Source organism: Petaurus breviceps, unplaced genomic scaffold (genome assembly GCF_028583685.1).
Source record: "Petaurus breviceps papuanus isolate PSGF00001 unplaced genomic scaffold, PetGlider_PUasm1.0 126, whole genome shotgun sequence".
NCBI classification, from domain to species: Eukaryota; Metazoa; Chordata; class Mammalia; order Diprotodontia; family Petauridae; genus Petaurus; species Petaurus breviceps.
Window position 1 is genome coordinate 75,377,644 of NW_027185655.1, and position 20,008 is coordinate 75,397,651.

The 20,008-nt window shown below is 35.9% G+C and overlaps 1 protein-coding gene and 1 pseudogene across 6 annotated transcripts in view; one reads left to right on the top strand and one right to left on the bottom strand.

Annotated features, from left to right (window-relative positions):
• Positions 1–20,008, bottom strand: part of CLCN3 (chloride voltage-gated channel 3) — a 122,090-nt gene that overhangs the window by 14,587 nt on the left and 87,495 nt on the right. For all 6 annotated transcript variants that reach the window (XM_069097083.1, XM_069097049.1, XM_069097065.1 and 3 more), the window contains 5 exons: positions 16,298–16,485; positions 14,937–15,059; positions 13,800–14,006; positions 8,342–8,422; positions 6,688–7,233 (listed from right to left, as the gene is read on the bottom strand). In XM_069097083.1, the coding sequence (XP_068953184.1) occupies positions 6,688–7,233; positions 8,342–8,422; positions 13,800–14,006; positions 14,937–15,059; positions 16,298–16,485 (1,145 nt within the window). The remainder of the gene's footprint in view (positions 1–6,687; positions 7,234–8,341; positions 8,423–13,799; positions 14,007–14,936; positions 15,060–16,297; positions 16,486–20,008) is intronic.
• Positions 10,261–11,125, top strand: LOC138168083 (OCIA domain-containing protein 1 pseudogene; annotated as a pseudogene).

Below are 20,008 nucleotides of genomic sequence, written 5' to 3' on the forward strand. Positions count from 1 at the left end.
GAACAGTTGGTGATATATTTCAAGTATGGTCTGGCAAGGCTGAGTCATAATGAAGAAAATATCAGATCTGAAGTCAGAAGATACATATTTGAATCTCCTCTGTCACTCAAAACCTATGTGATGTTGGGCAAGATATCTAGACTCCCTCAGTCTCAAATTGATGTAGCTGTAAAATAGGAAGGGGAACATCTGCCCACTTTACAAGGCTGTTTATGAAATAATGTACTCAAAGCACAATTTAAACTATAAAGCACTGAATAAATGTTAGTTATGATTATGATGAAACTAATGCTATCTCTGGCTATGTTATAGGAAAGGCACTTTGTTGAGAGGAAGGGTATGACATTCCTACTATGCTGGACTCTGATCAGACCATACCTGGAGTATAATGTTTGGTTCAAAGCACTGCATTTAAAAAAAAATAAAGATTTTTATTGTTATCTTTTGTTTTCTATTGCCTATACTTCTTCCTGTTATCCTTCCCAAGGAATTATCCTTTTATAACAAAGAATTAAAAAAAAAAAGAGGAGGGAAATTTTTAGCAAAACCGATCAACACACATACAAAAAAATCTAACATTATATGCAATGTTCCACACCTGTGAATCTCCATTTCTGCCAAGGAGCAGAGGGAAGCATCTTCTCATATCTCTTTATAATTTCACATAATTTAATTTCATTTGTTCTGTGACAATTTTTCTTTACAATTACATTGCTGTCACTGTTGATATGTCTTTCTGGCTCTGCTTACTTCACTTTGCATCTGTTCATGTCTTTTTCCATGCTCTTCTGTTTTCATCAAGTTCATCTTTTCTTATGGCACAGTGATATTCCATTATATTCATGTGCCATAGTTTTTTTAACCATTCCCCAACTGATGGGCACCTACATTATTTCTAGTTCTTTGCTACTACAAAAAGTACTGCTATAAATATTTTGGTATACGTGAAGATTTTCTTTGCATCAATCATTTCCTTGGGGTAGATATCCAGCAGTAGAATCTCTGGGTCAAAGAGTACAGGGATTTTAGCTACTTTCTTTGCATTATTCCAAATAGCTTTCTAGAATGCTTGTACCAATTCATAGCTCCAACAACAATGCTTTAGTGTGCCCATGTTGACACAATTCCTCCAACACGAGCTATTTCCATTTTCTGTCATCTCTGCCAAAATGCTGCATGGCCAGTGAAACATCAGGGTTGTTTTGATTTACATTTCTTTAATTAATATTGATTTAGAGCAGTCCTCCACATGGCAGTGTATAGTTTGCATTTCTTCATTCTGAGAACTATCTGTCCTGTCTTCTGACCACTTATCTACTGCGGAACAAAGATACTACATTTTAAGAAGCTACAGTATGTCCAGAAGCTGTCAAGTAGGACGATGACTGATGACACTCATTATCACATGGTACAACAGAAAGAACACTCACTGGTTTAGGAGACAGAAGTTTTGAGTTCAAATCTTACCTCTGTGACCTTGAACAAGTCAGTTACCTCTCTTTGTCTAACTTTTCTCATGTGTAAAATGAGTGTGTTTGACTATAATGGTCTCTGAGGTCCCTTCCAATTCCAAATATATCAACATATGATCATATCATGAAGACCTATTATAGGAGGTAAGGCTATTTAGCCTGGAAAAGAGCAGACTCAGAGGAAACATAGTGTCTTCAATATTAAGGGTTATCATGTGGAAAAAGAATGAGACTAGTTCTGCTTGGTCTCAGAGTCCAGAAGTAGATTCAGTAGATAGCGGTTACCGAGGTAGATTTATGCTTGGCTTAAAGATGGCCAAAAGGAAATGGGGCTGCTGAAGGATGGGGTCATAAATCTGTGCCAATCACAACAAGCTTATTAGTATTATTTATAAAACTCAAAATGAAAACAATTCTTATCTTAGTTAAGAGACTCAACTAAGGGAAATTGCAAAACCTTGCTTCCCAATTATGAATCACAAGAAAACAGACTGAGTGGCCCACATAATCCACAGAGAGGAAAGGAGAGAACCCAATCAGAAGTATTCTTTCTCCACTGACCTCTTATCACTTTGCCTTGCTTTTTTGCACTTACATCTTATTTTAGGTTATAGTTATTTCTGTACATATCATATCTCCCCTACTAGATTTTATGGCAGCAGAGACCATGTCTTATATTTCCTTCTTATTCATCATCTATTACTGTGCTTTGTAAATAACAAGAATTAATGTTATTAAAATGGATAGACAGCATTAATCTAGTCTAACTGAAAGGTTCAAAAAAGAGGTAGATTTCAAGCATTTGGGGACAAATATGAAAGGAATTTCTAAATACACCAAAATAGTATTCTAGAAATGATCAGCTACTCTCTTTTTCTATTCACCATGGAAACTAAATAATACTTAAAAACCATTCTGTGATCCCAGTCTACAAAGCCTTTTTTACCCAGCTTAAACTTCCATTACGAGAATTTCTATTTGAAACCACTATCAACATCACCAAGATAACTAATCATTCTACATATTGAATAGGCACATGTTTAAGTACCTGGTAACACTGATGAAGCAATGGGAATTTCAATCACTTCATCAAATGATAAGAGTGATGAGAAAATAATTATAAGGTTTTCATATTTCATAAATTTCATAACAAAAATTGGATAAATCTATAGATATCCATTTTTATGTAACTGAAATTGTCTACACATATGATATAAAATCTGTTCATATCATCCATGGATTTTTAATGTTAAAGTTTATATTTGACAAATTTCATGACAGTAAATGAATGATAATATTAATGATCATAACCACTGAACTTATATCTATTTTTCCTTGGGAACTGAATATACTTCACAGACATGACCTAATTAATACACTATCCTATTCCTATAAATTATACAGTAGAACTGAACACATTTCAAATAAATAAATGCATCATCATATACTAATATTCTGAAAAATATATTTCTGATCCTTGCCTAAGGCAATTGAAAATTAGGAAAGATTTAATGACCAACTAACAAGCATTTATTGAGAATCTACTACCAAGCACTGTGCTAAGAGATGGGGAAAGAAAGACAAGACTGTCCCTACCATTAAGAAGCTTACATTCTTTTGAGGGAAACAAAATATTCAAAGAAAATAAAAACAAAGTCAATACAAGGTGATTCCAGAGAGTCTATGATGGAATTCTGAAAAGCCTTATGCAGAAGGTGGGAGACTGGGAATCTTAAGAGATACAGGAAAGGGTACCTGAAACAAGTAGGTCAGTTTGGCTGGACCACAGAGTGTATAAAGAGAAGAAATATTATAGGTATGGATGATGATCCAGCACAGGAGATAGAAAAGGAACAGCCAGGAAGCAAAGTAAGAAAAGTTGAGTGGCACAGGGGAATGTGCCCTGACCACAGAGTCAGAGGACCTTGGTTCAAATTCTACTTCTGATGCTTACTACCTGTATGACTTTGGACAATTCACTTCTTTCCTGGGATTAGGAAATTTACTCACATGTGAAATGAGGCTTCTGGCCTCTGAGATCCCTTACAGCACTAGATCTATAATCCTATGAAAAGAACCAACAGAGAGGAGTACCACAAAAGTCCAAAACAGAGAGAAAATCTAGGAGGAGAAGAAAGTGGTCAACAGTGTCACATAGTGCAGAGAGATTAAGAAAAAAGGTGGCCACTGGATACCGAAGCGTAACAGATTACCAGTAACTCCGGAGGGAATAGTTTCAGTTGATTTATGAGGATGGAAGCTAGATAAATTATATAACAAATTTTTAAAAACACAGATTTGTACAATATGAATGCAAAATTAATATATAAAAATATGCTTAATGACAAATAACGAAAACATAGCATATTACTATGACTCTACACTAAATACTCTAACATTAATTTTTTTTAATATTTAAAATAGCGTTTAACATTAGCTAAACTTAATGAAGAAAAACAGCAGTAGCTGACAGTGGGGGAAAGAATTATTTAAAATTCAAAGCTGTGTAAAAGCACTGGCTTTAAAACAAGGAATAGTTTACCTATCAGATTTGTGGAGAGGGAAAGACTTTATGACTAAACAAGAATTAGATAACATTATAAAATGTAAAATGGATACTTCTGACTACATGAAATTGAAAAGCTTCTGTACAAACAAAGCCAATGTGACCAAGATTAAGAGGGAGATGGGAAATTGGGAAAGAATCTTTACAACCTATGTCTCTGACAGAGGACTCATTTCTAAAATATACAGAGAATTGAGTCAAATGTATAAGAATACAAGTCATTCCCCAATTGATAAAATGGTCAAAGGATATGAACAGGCAGTTTTCAGAGAAAGAAATTAAAGCTATCTATAAGCACATGAAGAAAAGCTCTAATTCACTATTGAGTAGAGAAATGCAAATCAAAACAACTCTGAGGTACCACATCTTACCAGTCAGATTGGCTAAGATGACAAAACAGGAAAATGACAAATGCTGGAGAGGATGTGGGCAAATTGGAACACTAATGCATTGCTGGTGGAGTTTTGAACTGATCCAGCCTTTCTGGAGAGCAATCTGGAATTATGCCCAAAGGGCTATAAATACTTTCATACCCTTTGATCCAGCAATACCACTCCTAGGGTTATATCCCAAAGAGATCATAGAAATGGGAGAAAGACCCATATGTACAAAAATGTTCATAGCAGCTCTTTTTGTGGTGGCAAAGAATTGGAAATTAAGGGGGTGCCCATCAATTGGGGAATGGCTGAACAAGTTGTGGTATATGCATGTAATGGAATACTATTGTGCTATAAGAAACAAGGAGCAGATGGTCTTCATATTTACCTGGAGAGGCTTATACAAACTGATGCTGAGTGAAAATAGTAGAACCAGGAGAAATTGGTACACAATTACAGACACAACGTATGTGTGATGACCAACTTTGATAGACTGGACTCCTCTCAGCAATGCAGTGATATAAGTCAATTCCAAAAGACTCATGATGGAGAGAAATATGTGCATCCAGAGAAAGAACTAGAAAGAATTGAGTTTATCTCCAGGTGGAAGCAAAATACCTGATCTTTTTCCTTCTCTTATTTGGTTTTATGTCCTCTTTACCATTTTTCATTACATCTGATAAATCCATCTTTATAACCTGACTAATGTATAATGTGAAAGTATTTACAGATCCTATACTTGACTATATGCCGCCATGGGGGGGGGGGGGGGAAAAAAATATGAAAAACAAGGAATTGTGGAATTGAATCCTGTTAACTAAAAGGAAACAAACAAATTAATTTAAAAAAAAAAGAAAAGTTGGAAAAAAAAGAAAAAATAAAAGCACTGGCTTTAAACTGATCCTACTATGAATAAGGAGAACACAAAGCAAAGAATAAGAATATCCTACAGGGTTAATTTATGTACTAGAGTTATCAAAATGAATATCCACACAGAATGATCAAATGCCAATTTCCTTCTTAAATAATGGATAAAGAATAATTCTAAGGCTCAAGTCTTCAGATAAAGTCTTTCAGGTCACAAACTTCCAGTGAATCTAACTTAGCACAAGGAAGCCAAAGGAATAAATTGATAATGCCAACCAAAAACAAACAGTACTAAGAATATTCTTACATTCTAATATTTTATAAAAATTGAAAAAACTATTGCACAGTAATTTCATTTTTCTGTGTCCATCTTTCACCACTCCTTCACAGTTAGACTTCAACAACAGGTCCACTCGTGACAACTTCTTTGATTTAACTAACAAGGACTGCTTGGAATTTATAGTCCATTTGTTGTCTACAGAAGACTCAGAACAGCATCTTTTCTCTCTTCCTTTATTCCTATATTATTCCCCTATCTTCTAAGCATAGGGATAGGACTATAAAATATCAAAATAGGACCTTTTCAATTAACCTTCAGATAAATCCAAGAGGAAGGAATGGCAGCTAAATCTATTCAAGTTTCAATCGAAGATGGTTAAGATATGAAATAGAGAAGACGAGTTATACTTCAGTGGCACTAATGATTTGATTGCTTTAGTGAACACCACCACAAAGAATAGTAAAATTTCAAAGCAAGATACGTGTGACTTGTCACAAACTCATCAAAGACAAAAAAAAAAAAAAAAGCTAACTTAAAACCAAAAATCTGCAGCTTTATCTATGCATCTGTACAGATTTCAAAGTCATATGAGGACTACCATTTTTGGTAGAAAATATATTTGATATTTGTTTCCTACAATAAACCATGTATTAAACATCATAATAACGTAAGTCATACATGCCAGCTGATGTACAAGATGTATAATGATTCAAAGTAAAAGTAAAAATGAGCGCTTTTTTTTTGGGAGGGCAATTGGGGTTAAGTGACTTGCTCAGAGTCACATGGCTAGTAAGTGTGTCAAGTGTCTGAGGCCAGATTTGAACACAGGTCCTTCTGACTCCAGGGCCAGTGCTCTATTCACTGCACCACCTAGCTGCCCCAAAAATGAGCTTTAAGAAGTTTTTTTTTAATGATTCAAAAGCGAACAGTGTAATAAGCAAGCCCTCAAATCATGTAAACAAATCTTAGGTATATATCTTCAAAAGAAAATGTACAAAATAAAGTATACAAAATGTTAATTTTTAGGCTTTCTAAAAACAGGCAAATCCATTATTTTATTTTACATCCTGGAAAATACTTCAATGTAGCAAACATGCTTAAATATCAAATAATGTTAATAGTTACCTTAATACCAAAGGTGAAGACAGTCATTATGATTTTAAATATGAGTGCTAAGCACAGTTGCCATATGGCTGAATATACTCCAATGCCTGCTGGACGGTCAGGAATATCATCCACAATTTTACTGGCATTCATATCATTTCTGTAGTCACAGAGGGAAGAGGATTCCAGAGGTCCACAGTCTGTAAAAAGCTCTTTAATCAGTTCACTGGTATTGAGCCTTGTATATGGGTTTGGAAAGGCTATAACAGCTGTAATAGCTGCAACTATGATGACTTCTAAAACAGGATATTTCCCAAATTTTGTGGATTTGCGCCGACGACACCAGGCAATATTTGCCCGAATGAAAAATGCTCCCCAGAGGCCTCCAAAAACCCCTAGGAGAATGAAAGGAAACAGTTCAAAAAGGTACCATGGAGTGTGATATTCCACATAAAAAAGGACCAGGCGGCTATTTCCAAAAGGATTGATGGATCTCAAAACAAAGGCAGCCACTAAAGCAGCAAAAAAGGACCTCCATAAAGTTTTCAGGGGAAAATAATAACTAACCTGCAAAGAAAGAAATGAAGAATTACTGGTTATTCGTTTAATCAAATGTTCCTCTTATTATGAAATAACTGGCAAATATTTTACATCTATATTTGCCTAACAAAGAGCTCATATTGTATAGATATTTATTCTACTAGGTTAATATTCATACAATGCCTTTTAAAATTATTGTGTCCTGATCTGCAAGATGGACCAACAAGATACATTTAAATTTATCATAAATACTTAGCAATTTTTATTTAAAGCATTTATCCTGGATTATTTTCCTGAGTTGTTTAAAGTACTCCAGAGTAAAAGTACCTTCATTCTTATTCTTTGAACTACAAAAATATGTTAAAAAGGATTTTTAAAGTTAATTGTATCCTCTAAGGTCAGTGTTTCCCAAACCAATTGAGTCAAGAAATCTTTTTTTGGCTCAAAATATATCAAGATGCCAGAGTTTAAATACTGACTCAGGAGGTAGAGTTTGGAATAATCCTAGGACAAAAAACAATAAACATAACTAAATATTTTAACATAGCTATAAGCTCATATTTCATCTTTTAAGCTCATCTTTCAAAGGAAAATATAATACTAGCATTAGAATTTTCTCATGGAACCCATATAACATTGCTTAGAACACATCAACATTTCACAGAAGAGAATTTATGAAAAACTACTATTGCTAAAATGCAAAAATAGGTTTAAAAAATATATTAAAGAAAAAATGTTTTCTACCCAAGGAGATTGAGTTTGTCCAGGAAACTGAAAGGTAAACACTACTCTGAAAAGATTAAAACTTTTACTGATTAAATTTTTTAAAACCAGTGATAGCGTTTTAAAAATCACAAGAAAAATTCAGAGATGTAGTTTTTAACACAAATTAAAGAAAGCAAAAATTGTCAAAACCAAAATAAAAATACATTATAAGCTACGATTTAAATAACTCAAAAGGAGTAACATTTGAAACATTTCCTGAAATGTTAATTATGAATAGTAAAAATTATATTATGTCAACATTTTATTCTTCCACAGATACAAAAGCTAAAAAAAAAAGTTTATTTAAAATCTATTAAAAGGATGTATTTATAGTTATAACTGAGCAATCTACCATTACAGCTTTACACACCTCCTCCAGACTAAAAAGGACTCCACCAATTGGGGCACCAAAAGCTACAGATACTCCTGCTGCTGAGGCAGCTGACAGCACCTAGAGAAAAATATCACAAAACGTTAATCTCAGGTTTTATTATAAAACCAAATGAAGAGAAGAATCAGTATTTCTTCTAATACATCAAGACTTCTTTGAAGTGAACATCACCTTGCCTCTTCCCTAAAGTACCAAAAGGAAGTAATGATTCATTCCCTTGCTGTCCTGCTCTTTTTCTATTTCCAATTAACAAATTTGGGGGGTGGCTAGGTGGTACAGTGGATAGGGGACCAGCCCTGGAATCAGGAGGACCTGAGTTCAAATCTAGCCTCAGACACTTAACACTTACTAGTCGTGTAACCTTGAGCAAGTCACTTAACGCCAACTGCTCTGCCTTCCCCCCTCCAAAAAAAAAAAAAGCAAATTTTAAGAACAATCTTCATGAAAGCTGTTCTCTTTGTCTCCAAATGTTCCTTTATTCAACTATATTTTTTTTTGTCTAACTGTAATAATTAAGGCAAGTATTCTCAAACATTTGCAGAGTAAAAATACTGCATTCCTCACTGCCTTATCAAATACCATTTGAAATGTGTGTCAACTATGGTGGGAGCTATAATTCCAAAATTAACAATACCAGGCTACATAATCATCTTACTAGGGAACCTCACACTAAGGTAGCATTAACAGGAGCCCAAAGTAAGGGTTAGAATAGGGTCAAGACCTGTAATTTCCCTGGTATAAGGAACTCCCAAGTGAGGAATCTCCCACTATTAATGTCAATAAACACCTTCTCTAAAATGTAAGGGTTCTTAAAGACTTGCTTGGAGCACTGAGAGGTTAAAGCAACATTCCCCACAGTTACAGAGACAGTATAGGTCAGACTGGGACCTGAACCCAGGTCTTCCTAACCTTGAGGCCAGCTTCCCTATCCACTAGGCTACACTTTAGGGATAAATAAAACTCCAAGAAATAGAGGAAAATTCTGAATGATGCATACAAGTAGAGGACAAAAAGTAAGAAATGATTTCTATATGGTTAGAAAACTGACTCTACAATTTCTTTTTGCTAAAAATTTATCCTGCTTATTATACTTGAGATAACATTATACCTAGTCTGCATATAAACTAGATAGAATCTGAGTTCCTTGAAGGCACGGAAGAACTGTTTCATTTCTGGGGCAGCTAGGTGGCACAGTGAATAGAGCACTGGCCTCAGACACTTAACACTTACTAGCTATGTGACCTTGGGCAAGTCACTTAACCCCAATTGCCCTGCCTTCCCCCCTCCAAAAAAAAAAAAAAGGAACTGTCATTTCTGTCTCGGTATATCACTAGTGAGTAGCACAATTCCAGGGCACAGAAGAGATGCTTAATAAATTCTTGTGGACTGACTGATTGTATCCCATAATTACTATCACCTTACACTTAAGACAGTGGTTCAAAAACTACACTGGTAGCAAAGAAAAGATCATTAAAGACCTTTCCATGAAAACCACAAGTATAGACCACTGGCACAAAATGAAGATATATATGGCTTGGAAGATACTCACTTTCACAAAAGAAATAAGTAGGAAGAGGGTTGGAACAAAAAATAAAGAGAAGTGAAAAAGGCAGTTCATCAAAACTAATCAACAAATCCACTAAGTCTGACATCATATCGCTCCCCTGATTGTCCACTGCTGCAACGAAGGCAAAGAATAGCATTGTTTCCCTTCTTTGGGTCCATGCTTGGTCATTATAATTTCAGAGCATTAAATTTTGATTTGGAGAATCATTGTTCTTCCCATTTACAAGGTCACAGTCATAGTGCATAATTCTCTTTTGTTTTTTAGAGTCTCTGGTCATGGAATCATTTAAAAAATAAACTTATAAAAATCTATGTTCCAGACCTGGGGTATAGTCTGGTCAAAAGCACTGGGAGAGCCCTCATCCTCTCCCTACTTCCCTCCCTCCTGCAACCTGGGGGGGAAGGGTCGTGTGTGCCCTCGCTGCAGCCGCCACCGCTGCCGGGAGAAAAGATGAGTGGAAGGACCGATTTTGAGACAGAGCAGAATGCAGAAGTCTCACCACCACCTCTAACATAGGAATGGATTACCTTCCGACAGAAGAGGAAAGAAGAGTCTTTGCTGAAAGTAATCAAGAGAGCTTCTGGTACAGACCTGTTCCCTTTTCTGCAGCAAGCATGTTGGTTACTCAGGGATTAATTGCTAGATTTCTTTCCAGTCACCCTTAATATGGTTCTGTCCCTAAACTTGTTTTTGCTTGTGTAATGGGATACTTTGCTGGAAATATTTCTTATGCGAAAACTTGCCAAGAGAAGTTTGAACGGCTTGAAAATTCTCCTCTTGGAGAAGCTCTGTGTCTGGGACAGGAACGTCGACTTGCATCACCTGGATATTTTTCACAAAAACCAGGATTTGAGTCAACAATAACTGAGCATTCATCTTTTGGAACATCTCCCACATCTGAAAGCAGTGCAAAAGAAGGTCCTTCTCCTCCATATGAACCAGTCCCCTTCAGAGCTTCCATGAATGAATCAACTCCTACTGGTATTACTGATTATAAAGCACGAGGACCTGATACAACTGTGGAAGAAAGTCCTAAGAGAAAAGCTATCACATATGAAGAATTAAGGTACAAGAACAGAGAAACATATGAAGTAAACTTGTCACAAAAAGGTGACACCCCACTCAGATCTATTCAGGAAAGAACACCAAAAAAACAAGGGAAAGTAAACCAATATGGAGATACTTGGGATGACTGAAAAAATGTTGTCATCTACGGAAGAGAGTTTGTGTTGAGTCTACTGGAGACAATTTCAGCAAACCAGCATCATCTATCTATGTGGTCATGAGCATTCAGGAAAGGACAGAATCAGCCTTCACAAGCATATTTAAAAGAAGAAACTTGGTTTTAGTAATATGGCTTTAACAGAAGGTTTAAATTTAATTATGGACTTTATGGTTAATAATTATCAGTCAGTGTACATGCACTGCTTGGGAAACTGAATGAATGAAGGTACCAGACTATGATTTTATAGAGTTTATAAAAATGTTTACAAAAATTGGTTAAACTACTCTTTAAAAAGTATCATTAAAAGACTCTGATGGACTGGCATGAGCATAGACAGATCAAATACTATATATATGTTTGTGCACATGTGGGCAAAGCAACCAAAATCTTAAGTATCAAAACCCCATATGAAAATTTTGCTTTTTTTTTTCCTAGAAGGTTTGCCATGTCTTCATGTATCTCAACAATTAAAGCTAAAAACAGTTTTAAAAAAAGCACTGGGAGAGAAGAGAGCTTGTTTGGAACAGCAAACATGCCAACTGGCTTGAACAACAAGTGCATTTTTGAAACCAATGTGCAGTAAGCCTGAAAAGGTAAACCTAGAGTCAGATTTTGAAGAACAAGTCAAGGAGAGAAAACTGTCATGAGATGGAGGTTCAAGTGCCATCCAATTCTGAGATTCTATGTGTAATGGAAGTACATAACATTGGAAGTAGAAGGTTATGCATTCAATTACTGTCTCTGCAAAGAGACAAGTTTGTTAAATCTATCTATGGGCCTCATTTGTCACACAGATAAGAATATAGGCAGAGGTTATCAGAATAAAATGATATTAAATGCAAACATGCTTTAAAAAGTTGAAGGCAATCAGGCAAAGATTAGAGTTCTAATCTAAACAAAGTACTGCCTATAGAAAAAAGGGGAAAAAAAGGGCTGCTACGTGGCGCAGTGACTAGATCACCAGCCCTGGAGTCAGGAGGACCCAAGTTCAAATCCAGCCTCAGATACTTATTAGCTGTGTAACCTTGGGCAAGTCACTGTAACCCCAATTGCCCTGCATTCCCCCCTCCAAAAAGATCAAAAAGAAAGAAAAAAGGAAAAAAATCTTTCTATATGTTCCACCAAACACTTTAAAAAAGGATTTTAGACATCTTATAACTAGCAGTATAGGTAATAGACCAGATGAACATAGTTGTTGCTTTTTGTCAAGGGTGTGTGAATGGTTCTGGTAGACAACAAGGGCCCTTCTTAGCACAGCATAAAACCAAGAGGAACCTCTACAGGACACACTCTCAGGCTTTAAGTCTAAACTATGGAGCCAGGATGGAGGGAATTCTAAAGTCCAAGGATTTCTTTCAAAGATGTAAGAGATACAAGTTTGGGTCTAGATCATCTTTAGAAAAGACTGCCATGGAAGTCAAGGAACTATCTAAATTTTGAGGTTCAAATGTGAGAAGAGCCTCAGGAGCTATTGACCCGCTAGAGTCTGTCTTCTGACCGCACTGTTCAAGTCAAGAGGAATTTATTAAGCGCCTACTACGTGCCAGGCAAAGCTCTAGGGATAGAAAAAGGGTAGGGGGGAATATTCCCTTCCCTCCAGGAGCTTGGAGTCTACTGGGGGTGGTAATATGCAAACAACTATTTACAAACAAGATAGAAACAAGAAAAAATTGAGATAAAAGCAATATTCAACTAGAATTATCTTTGCAACATGTGACACTGTTGATTCCCTTTGTAACACTGTTTTTTTTGGACAGTTCTCTTGCTGGTTCTCCTCCTAACTTTCTGACTGCTCCTTCTCTATCTCCTATGCTCAGATTTCATCCATGTCACACCCACTACGTAGGTATTCCTGACGGCTCAGTCCTGATTTCTCTTCTCTTTTTTGTCTATACTGTCTCACTTGGTTATCTCCCAAGTCAGTTCCCAGGAGTTCAACAACCATCTCTATGCAGATGATTCCCAAATCTATATATCCACCCCAGTCTTTCCAGTCCTATCTGCATTTTGAAAATGATGTCCCATGAGTATATTAATTTCAACATGACCAAAATAGAACTCACTATCGTTCTCCCAATTCCATCCCCTCTTCTATTATTGGCAAAGGTCATCCTTCCAAAGTCACTAAAGTTCATAATAACCTCAGTGCCTTTATCACCTACACATGCACATCATCCCATATATCTCATCAGTTGCCGATCTTGTTTCTATCTTTACATCTCCCATATACGTCCCCTTCTCTCTACTCATACAAGCACCATTCTAGGTCAGGCCCCATAACATCTTGCCTATATACTATTTCAATAATCTACTAATTCATCCCTCTTCCACATAGCTGTCAAAAGTGAGTTTGCTAAAGCATAAGTGATAACATCACTTCGCCCAATCAATAAACTCCAAGATCAAATTCCCTGTTATCTCCAAAATAAAATATGAAGACTTTTATTGGGCACTGAAAGATCTTCATAATCTATTTCCAGTCGTCTTACACTTTATCCCCCTCCACACAATCTACAATCTTTCATAATGGCTTATTTACTATAAATAGCAATCTTTGATGTTTGCACCACTCAGGAAAATTTTTTATTGAAATCTCACTGGAATAAAAAAGATTTTCCTACCAAATGAGTAAGTAAAGCACTTACCTCCCTTTTTTTAGCTTCATTTGTGCTGTACTTTGGAAAGAGGTAGGAAAAAATGTTTCCACAGCAACAGGCTACATGAACCAGAGGACCTTCTTTCCCTAAACTCAAACCTGATGCTACTGCCAGCACTAATGTAATGGTTTTGATCATTAAAGTCCATTTTCCCAAGTAACCTCTAATGATGAATCCACTCAAAATTGTTTTAATCTATAAGAAAAAAATCAAATTTTATTTTATTTCAGAAACTTTTTACCTTACTCATAACAAATTATGTTAAATATTTTTCAGAATATTTGATATTCTAGTACCTTTGTTATGATGTTATATAAATTATATTAATTCCTTACCAAGATGGCAACAATTTTGGGATGATTTTGCAAAGAACAAATATGAGTACTTTAAGTAAAGTGGCACAATACCTTCAATGTTGGGAAAATTTTGTAAAACTAGGAAAATGTCAGTTCAGATATCTGTCATATCAATAAATTACACTTAAAGTATTTCTAAAAGTTTGCCAAGAGTTAAGTTTGAGATGTCTCCCCACTTAGGAAATCAAAACATTTATAGAAAGTTTAGTCATAAATACATGCAGAAATATAACACCTTTACAAGAATGTTGATGAAAAGTGGTATTTGCTATTGACATTTTTATGAAATTCTAGTTTTAATGTGCAAATTTATAAATATCATCTGCAAGCATATCATGGACAAGGTTTCTTATTTCTCTGATCCAAACACTGGTTAAATTAAGAAGGAATCCATGTTATTTTACATTACTAAGCAAAATTAATTTTGCTTTTTTTTTTAATTGCCTATTGCCCCAAATAATTCTAGATTATAACAAGGAGTAACTGCACTATCACTGTTAAATTAACAATGATTTTATAAAAAAAAAAAAACTTCTTAGCTATCACAGTTCAACACCAAAAACTACCAGAAGTCTAAAAAGTAGTTACTTACTTTAAAGATTCTTTCAATAATGTCTAAAAATCATCTTAATTTTTTAAATTTCTCTAAGCTTCTCTTATTTATCTTGTTTTCTAACACTTATTTTTTTTTCATTTTCTAAAAGGCAAGAAGATATCTATCCTAACATATTACTAAATTTTTAATGCTGTTAAATTTTCCATATCTTACCTCTGGAATTCCAGAGCCACAGGCATACGGAGCAAATACCTTCACCAGGGAAACGGCTAGAAAGGCAAAACTCAGAGCCCAGAATATGTACATTATGTAGTTCATTATGTAAGAGCCTGGACCCTAGGAAAAATCCGAGCAATTCAGTATTTAGTGAATTTTAAAATACACAGCATCCACTAATGCAAAAGTAAACACTTGCAGCATAAGAAAAACATTGGATTTGGAAAATGACGCTGGTATATTTTTGCCACGATGGAAGTTCTATATAAAGTCTAGTACTAAAGTAATTTTCAAAGGACACATGTATCAGTATACCAAGACACCAAGTCAATTTCTCTAAGGTTTTCTTTCTTCAGCCCTACTACTACAAAGACAGGTGCTCTACACACTGCCTAACACACAGACATGCCACATGTATACACGCACGCGCACACACACACACACACACATTTGTGTGCCTCTCTAAATTTATGTCACCAGCTCCTCCCACTTCAGCCCTCTCTTTTCACATCAACAAGTCCATCCCACAAGTGGTATTCACAAGCTCTGGGTTTTAACACAATCAAACCAAAAACCAAGCCAATACAGGGGGATCTTTAAATTACATTACTATTACATTGTACACACACACTATTCAATAGAAATAGAAGTTAGAAAAAAGATAACTACTTACTATACTACTACAGTTCATTGTAGCATTGCTATTGCTAATTACTTATAACTCCTGGATTAAGGACAAATCCATTTAGTTAGGTCAAGTAAGAACCTACAGCAATAATTGCACTGATAGCCATAGTATTGTTTTGTTTTTAGTTTTAACACATATGCATAACAAAAGCCTTTTTAAAACACATATATACTTATGTTTACATATATAGTATTTTAACTGTTAACTTTGTTGTTCATTATACAAAACCAGTATGTCAAGTATGTAATCCTTTAATAATAGCAATGATTGACCCTCCCCCCAACTTCAAAAAAAAAAATTTCCTGAGAATTTCTTAGAAGAAATTGAATTATTCTACTACTTTTCTGGCTGATTCAGTCTTTCCTTAAACTGTTTTAGCAATTTTAATGATGCTGTATTAGAAGTAATTAAGGGGCAGCTAGGTGGTGCAGTGAATAGAGCACCAGCCCTGGAGTCAGGGGGACCTGAGTTCAAATCCAGCCTCAGACATTTAACACTTACTAGCTGTATGACCTTGGGCAGATCACTTAACCCCAATTGCCCTGCCTTCCCCCCTCCCAAAAGAAAAAAAAAAGACGTAATTAAAACTTCAACTTCACAATTTATCTTGTAAATATTCTCATGCTTGCCTCCTTCAATTGCTATTTCTTCCTAAAACAAAATAACTTACCTCTGCTTGACCAATGATTAATTCTGCCCATGTTTTCCACTGTGGACATTTGTCCCTCTCTTCAAACGTTGTTTCATTTGATCCCCAACAACACTGTTCATGGTTGTACCACAATGCACTGAGGCAAATTCCCTCTTTTAGGTCAGTCATCCAGTCTGCAGCAATGTCTATTAATCCAGCCAATGCCCCTAGTAGTCAAAAGAGTGTTAATTCATTCAACAAATGCTTATTCAACACCTATTTGCAGGGTATTATTTCCAGCTTTGTTCCTTCCTTATTATTTATTTTGATTCTGAATTACTGATTGTATTTAATGACTGAATGCTTAATATTTTACAACTCAACTTTTAGTTGTCTTTCATATACAAGCATCTTTGTGCTCAATTACTAAATGGGTTCGAAAGCTCTAAATGGAGCACATTCTGATTTTCAAGTGTACTTTTAAAAGAAAAATAACTTCAACAATGATTTTAATTTATGTGACAGAATTTTGCTGGGGGAAGGGGATTATTTTTAAGATCCAAAATTCAAGCAACCATCTTTCTCAGTCCTCAATTGCACAGGAATCCCTTACTACAATTTCTAATAAAAGAGCTACTATGGTCATATATTCGTAACTTCATGATAAATTCTATTTCTTGACTAAAATTATCCACTCTTGTTTACAGATATATTTCATTAAATAGCTTTTCACATCCTCTATTACTGAGTCTATATATATGTGTGTGTGTGTGTGTGTGTGTGTGCATGTGTGTGTGTAGTAGTAGGCTTTAAAAAACAAAGAGGAAAAAAAAAGCTACTGTTTGTCAGGCCTCAAGTGCGCAAGACCACCAAGTTCCCTAGCATTATGAGATACAAATTTCCAAGCTCCTATAAATTCCACATTCATAAAAGACAGATTATCTCTAGTCTTTCTATGTTTAGCCTTTATAGTGTCCTTGCTGTGGCAATTGATTCCCAATAGTTAATGTTAACAATGCACCTAGAAATCTTTCTCTAATACTGATTTTCTGTACTAATAAAGTATTTAAGTAGATCAGGTTGAATCTGCTGCAATCACATGCCACATTGTTTTCCAATTCTTCCTGTAAAAAATGTTCATTACAGCATCAGACTTCTTAGTAAACTTAGCTATCAGCCTTTGTTCTCTTTTGTTTCTAGATCTGGACATATATTTCCAATAATTTTCACCATCCTCCAGAACTCATTAGTAGCAAAAGATACTGGCACATAAGCTTACAATTATCTTCATGGTGACTGATATACTTTTGTTCATCATGACTAACACAAAAGTATGAAGTATACCAAGAGTTACAGGAAATAATGTTTCTTTTGGCTTTTAAACACAAAATAATGCCAATAACTTTATTGGGCCTTCAGGAAAAAACCTGCGAACATCTCATTTATTTCCTTAAATCTTCCGCTTTACTGTAAGATTGTCAATATTGATATGATTCAGTTCTGTTTGTAATGCTGCCTCTTTGGTCACTAGACTGGGATTTCACATTAAGAATATTAACAACTTAGTTAATGTTGTAGACTACCTAAAAATTATTTCACCCTTAACACTTTCTGGCCCTTTTTCTGCCACTCAGAAACCATCACTGTGAAAACAGAACAGTGAAAGGGCTGAGTGTACTGGTATCTATGCAACATCAAGAAACAAAGTAAGTCCCCAAAACATTTGGATAGACCACCTGTGAAGTATTTCTAAGTCTCTCAAAAAATAGGATGTGTGGAGTGCAATATGTACCATTAAAAAAAATCTTTCAGAAGGGGGCAGAGTCAAGATGGCGGGATAGAAACAGGACATCTGTGCAGTTCCGTTTTCCACTACCTCCAATTCATGTAAAAGGGAAAACAAACTTTGGGGCTACAGAACCCACAAAATGACACAGAGAAGGTAACCTCCCGCTGAGAACAGCCTGGCAGGCTGGCAAGAATCAGCCAACGAAGCACTGTAGGAGCCAAGCCAAGCCCCACCCCAAGGTTTTCATCCCAGGGCAGACCTGACCAACCACTAGCTGGAGGGACTCCAGATCACCAGCAGCTGTGGCAATCCAGAATTATCAATACATAGATGCTGAGGACGAAGTGAGAGGTCAATGAAGTGTGGACTTTGGGACCCAGTAGTTGGGAGTGTGTTGGCACGAGAAGCCAATGAGGGCTGCAGCGCAGCCCCCGCAATGTGGCAGCTTCAAGCTCCTGGCCTGCAGAGTATAGGGGGACCAAGCAACCAGTTTGAAGGGTAATCACTCTGGTTTTAACCTCCTTGGATCTGGATTGCGGTCTAGGATGGAGGTCCTGGGATGGGTGACCAGCTTGCCAGAGTGTGTGGAGGCTAAAGAGAGGGCACCCAACTAATACCTCTGGCAGCTGAGAAAACCCCAGCGTGTGGAACAAAGCTCCCCTGTCTGGTGCCAGAGTCTTACTGTGGCAAAAAGCTCAGGGGTCAAGTGACTGAGCGGCAACATGACCAGGCAAAGGAAGCAAACCAAGCAAAGCAATCCAATATTAGACTCCTATTTTGGGGACAAAAAGGAGCAAAGCATGGAACAGGAGGAAGACAGTGAAGTCAGAACTCCTGCACCAAAAGCTTGCAAGAAAAATACTTGCTGGTTACAGGCCATAGAGGACCTTAAGAAGCAGATAAGAGAAGTGGAGGAAAAATTGGGAAAAGAAATGAGAACGATGAAAGAAAATTATGAAATGAAAGTCAACAGCCTGACTAAGGAAAATAACACTTTAAAAAATAGACTAACTCAAATGGCAAAAGAGGCTCAAAAAGCCAATGAGGAGAAGAATGCCTTAAAAAGCTGAATTTGCCAGATGGAAAAAGAATCTCAAAAGCTCACTGAAGAGAATCATTCCTTCAGAATTATATTGGAGCAAATGGAAGCTAATGACTTTATGAGAAATCAAGATGCTGTTAAACAGATCCAAACAAATGAAAGAATAGAAGTCAATATGAAATATCTCATGGGAAAAACCACTGACCTGGAAAATAGATCCAGAAGAGATCATTTAAAAATTACTGGACTGCCTGAAAGCCATGATCAAAGAGAGAACCTAGAAATCATCCTCCAAGAAATTCTCAAGGAAAACTGCCCTGATGTTTTAGAACCAGAGGGAAAAATAGAGGTTGAAATAATTCACCAATCACCTCCTGAAAAAGATCCCCAAAAGAAAACTCCTAGGAATATTATAGCCAGGTCCCTAAATTCCCAGGTCAAGAAGAGAATATTACAAGCAGCCAGGAAGAAAAAATTTAAATATTGTGGAAACACAAATCAGGATAACACAGGACCTACCAGCTTCTACACTGAGGGATTGAAGGGCTTGGAATATGATATTCCGGAGGGCAAAGGAGCTAGGATTAAAACCAAGAATCACCTACCCAACAAAACCGAGTATCATGTTTCAGGGGAAAATATGGTCAGTCAGTGGAATAGAGGACTTTCAAGCATTCTTCATGAAAAAAACAGAGTTGAAGAGAAAATTTGACATTCAGATACAAGAAGCAAGAGAAGAATGAGAAGGTAAAGAGGGAAAAGAAATCATAAGGAACTTATCAAAGTTGAACTATTAACATTCCTACATGGAAAAAAAATAATTGTAACTGATGAAACTTTTCTCAGTATGAAAATAGTTGAAGGGAATAGAAATATATATATATATATATATATATATATATATATATATATATATATA